The following is a 7,078-nucleotide window of genomic DNA, read 5'->3' on the forward strand; positions in this document are numbered from 1 at the left end:
ACCACTGCTAGACCTTCATGTACATAGCACCGGGAGCCAGCAGAGGGAGCTGTAGTGTCAGAACTTTCTTTAGAGCTAATAAATTCTGATTTTGTAAGATCTTCCTTGGCTCCATCTCCCATGAAAGAAGAATTTGATTTGAGATATGCCTGAGCTGAGTGTCAGACCCCTGCTGTGAGCAGGCGGGGAGCTTCTGCGTAGCTGTTTAAACTTGAAAGCCATAAGGAACTCTTGATTTCAAGGAAACGCCTGTTTACTGTACAGATCCAGTAACTCTTGAGAAATGGGAGTGCCTTCTTGACCTTGAGCCTTATTGATTTTGGTATCAGCACTTCCAGTGACGTGTCCTGCGGGGCGGGAGAAAATTAACAAGTGCCTTACACACTGGGAGAGGGAGGAAGCCTGGCTGTTGCTGCTGGTAGAGTGTTTGGGTAGCATTCGACAGCGAGTGCCCTGTAGGAAGTTCAGTGGCTGGGTGCAGAACCGTGCATTAGCTCTGATTTTGAATCAGAAGCAGAAGCTTTGAAGCTAGCCAGCCAGTAAGGGACTTGTTAGGCAGTTGACGAGTGATCTTGATTTGAATAGGAAGCCTCTGTTAAAGGGGGTGCAGCTTCTGCTACACATTGTGAACTTCTGAATCACTTGGTTTGGTTCTGCTTTTGGCCACTGGGAAAACCCAGGCATATCCAAACCAGCTTTCCATTTTGCTTCAGGACATATAGTCCCCAAGCCTGCACTATGGAGAAGTGGGACGGGAATGAGGGCACCTCAGCTTTTCACATGCCTGAGTGGATGGTGAGTTCTTCCATCATTTTGCTTTTCCATTTCTTGATCATGAGACCACCACCTTTGACAGATGACAGGGATCACCTGTGAGAAATTCCTACCAAGACCTGTGGTTGGGAAAAAAGTTATTACTCTAATTTATGATTCGTTCCTCTGTCTCGGGTCACCCCTGTTTCTTAATTACAAGTGAAGCTGGGAAGGTCTCAGGGCTGCCTGGCCAGGGTCAGCTTCTTGCCTCGCTGTGCTGGGCTGGAGTCCCTCCTGCTGCTTGTGTGCTGCACGGGTTGTGTTATCCTATGATTGCTTTGCATTCTATACACAAGCTGATACCTTGTTTGTTCACTACTTGCTTCACTGTGGTGGTCCGACCAGTGACTTTCAATCTTTTTTTTATCTCATGGCACATATTAACTACTAAAATTCTGCAGCAAACCAAACATTATATTTTTTTACCAATCTGACAGAAAAGGTAGGTATAATTTTGATTCATTCACACCAGATGGCTGTTGTTGTATTGGCTGTTGTCAATTTTAAAAGTTTGATAATCTAAGGGAAAAGAGGTTGGTGTTCCTGATTAAATAGTCAGGTATTGCATGTTTTAAAAAATTCTTGCGGCACATTGGTCAAAATTCCTGGTCTAGACCAAATCTGCTATATCTTTGAATTATGCCTGTAGTGTGGGGAGGGGGGCAGACTTTGTAGAAATGGTGCTCTCTTAAGTCTCTGAAAACATTTGACCTTTCTCCCCTACCTGCCCAGTTTTCCCCCTCCAATCAAAACATTTCCCCAAATATTCTTTATATGTATATTTCTAAGAGGCAGGATCTATAGCTCCTCTAGCGCCATTTTATCTCATGGCACATATTAACTACTAAAATTCTGCAGCAAACCAAACATTATATTTTTTTACCAATCTGACAGAAAAGGTAGGTATAATTTTGATTCATTCACACCAGATGGCTGTTGTTGTATTGGCTGTTGTCAATTTTAAAAGTTTGATAATCTAAGGGAAAAGAGGTTGGTGTTCCTGATTAAATAGTCAGGTATTGCATGTTTTAAAAAATTCTTGCGGCACATTGGTCAAAATTCCTGGTCTAGACCAAATCTGCTATATCTTTGAATTATGCCTGTAGTGTGGGGAGGGGGGCAGACTTTGTAGAAATGGTGCTCTCTTAAGTCTCTGAAAACATTTGACCTTTCTCCCCTACCTGCCCAGTTTCCCCCTCCAATCAAAACATTTCCCCAAATATTCTTTATATGTATATTTCCAAGAGGCAGGATCTATAGCTCCTCTAGCGCCATTCTTCAAATAACATATTTGCCTGATAAATATTTTTAATATGATGGTAATAGGACTTATTTGTTGATAAGAACTACCACATACAACCTAATATTTTAGATCCAATGTCAACTTTTGATTTAAAAACAGCAACCATTCTTATGTTCCTAACTGTGGTTTTTTTCTAGGTTTAGTGATTTCTTACAGTCTGTACCATTTGTGTTTTATACATATACCAGGGGCCCACTGCATGAATTCATGCACTTTGAAAGGAACTGGGGTCGTGAGACTGCGGTGGGCACAGGGGTGGGTAGGCCCATCCTCCACACGCGCACCCAGCCTCTCCTGCCGCAGACGCTGGTCCTCTGTCTGCTAGCAGCCCTGCTCCCACCACCACTCCCATGGGCTGATGGCACAGCACCTGCTGGTGTAGAGCAGTTGGGGCTAGTGCCAGCAGCGGGTGCAAGCGGTGGCTGCTGCCCCAATTGCCCCCCGGAGCAGGGGGAGGTGGAGAAGCCCTCAGGGACGATCAGGGCCCAGGGCCAGCAGCCACCACTTGCACCCGCTGATGGCACCGGCAGCAGGTGTGAGTGGCAGGCGGGACCGTGAGAGCAAAGAATTTTCAGTAACCACCAGAGGCTCCCCCTGATGACAGTGATTGGTGCCCCACCTTGGTCTGGAGCCCCAGCTCACCTGCTCCACCATCCCGCCGCAGCCGACGCCCGCCATGTTCCACGTGCATCCCCTGGTGGTCAGCGCATGTCATAGCGACGGGTTGTTAGGTTGTTCTGCCGTTCAGCTATTTGCATATTAGCCTTTTATTATATAGGATTTCCTAACGGGTTGTTCGGTTGTTCTGCCGTTCAGTCTATTTGCATATTAGCCTTTTATTATCTAGGATTTCCTAATGGGAAACTGGTTAGACTTTATACAACATATTTCAAATTCTTTTTTGTTTTTATGGAATTATGGACTTAAAGAAATAACCATCAATAATGGGATTGAGCCCTAGCCAGTTTGGCTCAGTGGATAGAGCACCAGTCTGTGGACTGAAGGTCCTGGGTTCGATTCCGATCAAGAGCACGTACACTGAGTTGCAGGCTTCATCCCAGCCCCAGTCAGGCATGTGTGGGAGGCAACCAATGTGTCTCTCTCACATCAATGTTTCTCTTTGTCTCTCCCCATACCTTCCAATGGAAAAATACAGGTGAGGCTTAACAACAACAAAAATAATGAGATTGAATATATAATAGGCCTAACAAAGGCCCAACTGAGGAGCCCACCTCTTCTTGTTAAAACTATTGGTTTTTATTTTTGTTTGGGGTTATTGCTGTTGTTCTTAATGTTGTTTCAGAACCTTGTGCTTAGTTTTAAAAAGTTTGATAGAAACTAATCCTACCCATCCACAGGCTTATTTCAAAGAATGTATTGTTTTAGAATTAATGGAAAGGATTCATTCAATAATTCTAGTTGGGCTTTTGTTTCTGAATCTCCAGCCACTCACTAATAACAAGGGGGAGCAAGAAATCTGGTTGTTGTTGTTTTATGGGAGGGACCACATTAAGATAATACTAAATTCTGGTACTTCTCTAAAGGAATATTACAGGAGAATTCTGTGGGGCATTAGGGTGTCAACTCAGAATCAACGGAAGTTTATAGTAACTCTTAATCTCATAACTTCCTCACTGTCTTACCTGCTGAGCACATCCTCAAGAGGAGCTCCTGCTGCTTACCTACTCACTTTCTTTTTATTTACATGAACAAGGAGAGTGTCCTTACGGAGTTAGTGTGACTATTGCTTAAGGGATATAACTTAGGACTCCCCAGCTTTTAGTAAACATTCATTAAAACACAGATCTGCTCTGTTTTCGTTATGGCATCTCTCATTTAGCGATTTCTTGGCCCATCTGTCTCAAAAATTAGGAAAATACCTTTAATCAGTAGATTTTATTTTTAAAACAACAATGAGAAAGAATAGGGAGGGGCTTATCTTCAATAATTCAGTTTTTTCATCTACTATATTTCCTTGCCAAAAGACTTAACCTTTTGAGGCTTTTTTTCAGATACTACATGTCATTAGTTCCTGACCTGGTCTGAAAGTGCTGCATTAGGCTGCCGCCTATGTCCACTTAGCCAGTAAAGTGAACCCCTGAGCACCCTCTAGTGTATTGCCTATAGATTTCCAGACCTTACCTGTAAAATGTCAGTGCCCTTGAATCCCTGAGAGAAAACCCTGGAGCCAACTCCCACATTGAGCAGAAATTTCAATTTTAAAAAGGTTTAACAAATGTCTGACTCATTTTAACAAATGTCCCAGTTGATATTAATGTATTGAAGTTTCCACTGAAACTATCCTAGCCTCCAAAAGAAATATGACAAGACTTTCAAACCTTTCAGGAGGACACTTTAGCAAGAAGGTCCATTATAGCACCTTCCCTTTTGTTAACAACAGCAGAAAAAAGAGACTTGCATACCCCTCAAAAATAGGACTCAGACCAGACAGCAGCTGAGAGTACTCACGTCTCTGATTTCCAGGAGGGAAATAAGCCAGGACGAACTCTGAACCCCAATCTCGAGAATGGACAGAGTAGACCTTCAGTTAACATTCCATCAGCCTCTGGAAAACTTCTGCTGGACCCTCTGCTCCTCAGCTGTTTGTTTTTTGGGTTTTTTTTGTGAAGGATTTTCTTTGGCTTGTTCGGGCAGTTTTACTGCTTAAAGTTTGGAGAATACATCCTTTTAAAGATTGGTCTTATTAATAAGTTTTTACTTCTCCTGAGAAATCTTTAGTTCCTGTCGGTAGGTAAAATACAAATGCTTTCTCTTATGTTGTGTGGAGGTCAGCAGTAACCTTTTTGTCAGTTTCTGCATTTTAATATTTTCTCCTCCCACCCAGGCTCTCTATAGTACTTGGTACTTTTCCATAGGAAATCTAATGACTTTCTTGAGTACTCAGCCAGCTGGTTACCTGACTTTCTTTTGGCTGGAAGTCATTCCTTTTATAAGTGAAGAATTTGTTTTAGCAGCTCATTTGGCTTGAAAGGGAGGCATGTCTCTAAGAATGCTTGAACCATATCTACTTGGAAGTGAGACACCTTTAAGGTACCGATCTGGTAAATTGTGGTAGAGATAGCTTGGCTTTAGCTCTGGGTCAGGATTGACATTTAAAGCAGAGACCCATTTGAAAAACTATGGGCCCTCTCTCCAGGAAAACATACACAAAATTTTGCTTTTTTTTTTTTTTACTCTAAATGAAGAACTTGTGACCTAAAAATACAAAAATCTTTATGTTTTGTACTGTGTATTATTATGTGGTCTTCAAAACCCTCTCAAATACATTATTTTATCTCTCAGCACACATTTGAGATAAGCAAAGTAGATGTTATTGTTCCCATATTACAAACGAGGATTACAGATGTAAAGTGTGGGAAATGTTAAGAAATGGAGAAACAGAGAGAACCTCTGATTATCATCCTTTGTGTATTTGAAAAGGAATTAACTGTTTTCTCTTGGCCTGATCCTCTTTAGGATTACAAACGAGGATTATAGATGTAAAGTGTGGGATATGTTAAGAAATGGAGAAACAGAGAACCTCTGATTATCATCCTTTGTGTATTTGAACAGGAATTAACTGTTTTCTCTTGGCCTGATCCTCTTTAGGTTAAATAGATCTTCTGTCTTCCCCAGGAGTTCTGTTTTTCTTACTGTTTTAACCATCTATTCTTAACAGCCTCAAACTGTGGAAGTCAGAATTAGACCCAGTTCTCTTGATCCCTGAGCTGGGTATGAAGGTTTACCTCATTCTAATCTCTTACTTTTCAAAGAATCTTTTCTGACTTTCAATATTCAGCCCTGGGAGTGGGGCCCAGAAATGCATTTTAATAGGCCTTCCAGATGATTTTCAATCACCTAAAGTTTGAGAACTCCTTTGTTAGATAAACTCATTAAGTGGTAACAGTCAGTAATAGTGTCCTAAAATGTCTTCTGGTTGTATTTAGTGTAGATGTGCAACTCTTTTTGATTCAGTCTGATGACAAGCCATTGGACCAAAGAGTTCCTTTCCACCTGAGTGAATAAAATGAGGAACCAGCTGAGAGTGTACTAGGGTGAACATCCTTGGTTAGCAAAAGCAGAAGTTTAGAGATCCAGCCAACAAGCAGGAAACTATCAGTCTATCTCATTTCTTGAAATTATGAGTGACATTGAACATCAATAATGGAGTTCAATTAATTTCTGTTTTAATTTCTGGTGGTGGCATTGGGCAAAGTTGCCAGTTAAAGGGCTGTTAAATTTAAAACTCTTGGATTAGCCATTTCAGAATTGTGATTTGATCAGAGCTCCAAGATCATTAGGGATGATGTCATTTCTGAGACCCAATCTGATAAGAAAGTAAATGTAAGGAGGGCTAATGCACCCAGGATTAGGACCCAGGGAGTTTTTGGTGTTTGATTGATTTATATCATTAGGTATGGTATAGAGGAAAGAGCCTCAGCTCTGACATAAACACAGGCTCCCACCTTCTAGTCCCATCATTTACTTACTGTGAGACCTCAGGCAAATCATTTGTTCTCGAAGAGCTGCACTTTCCTAATTTGTCAAATGGGGTTAACAATGCCTACTTTTAAAAATTCGTATGCTGATTAATAGAAGTAACATGCACAAGGCTGTGTATAGTAGGCACTTAATAAATAATTAGCTCTTTCCCTTATTCTGTTCTTTCAGAGACCTTTTCTCTCAAAGATTATTCTTTAAAAAAAAAAATTTCCCCTTTTATGTTCTTTCTTCAGCTCAATAAGCAGCCCCCCCCCCCCTTTTTAAAGAAGAATTCAAATCACATTTCTACCCTGTCTCTATAAGATACAGTTGAATATGGATCTCCTATTCACTGGCCCCCTCTCAGAAATCAGCAAATAAATAATGATAAATAATGATTCTTTGCCCTTTCATTTGACTGTGTTTGATATGTAACAAGGCCATTGTGACTCTGGGGACTCTGAGGCAATAGACAACTCC

General features: G+C 41.3%; 1 protein-coding gene across 1 annotated transcript in view; it reads left to right on the plus strand.

Moving 5' to 3' along the window:
* The first annotated feature begins 471 nt into the window (after nucleotides 1-471).
* Nucleotides 472-7,078, plus strand: part of AHCYL2 (adenosylhomocysteinase-like 2) — a 55,707-nt gene continuing 49,100 nt past the window's right edge. The window contains exon 1 of the mRNA XM_005868939.2: nucleotides 472-795. Coding sequence (XP_005869001.1) covers nucleotides 739-795 — 57 coding nt within the window. The 5' untranslated portion in view covers nucleotides 472-738. The remainder of the gene's footprint in view (nucleotides 796-7,078) is intronic.

This window comes from Myotis brandtii, unplaced genomic scaffold (genome assembly GCF_000412655.1).
Source record: "Myotis brandtii unplaced genomic scaffold, ASM41265v1 scaffold280, whole genome shotgun sequence".
In the NCBI taxonomy this organism is placed as follows: Eukaryota; Metazoa; Chordata; class Mammalia; order Chiroptera; family Vespertilionidae; genus Myotis; species Myotis brandtii.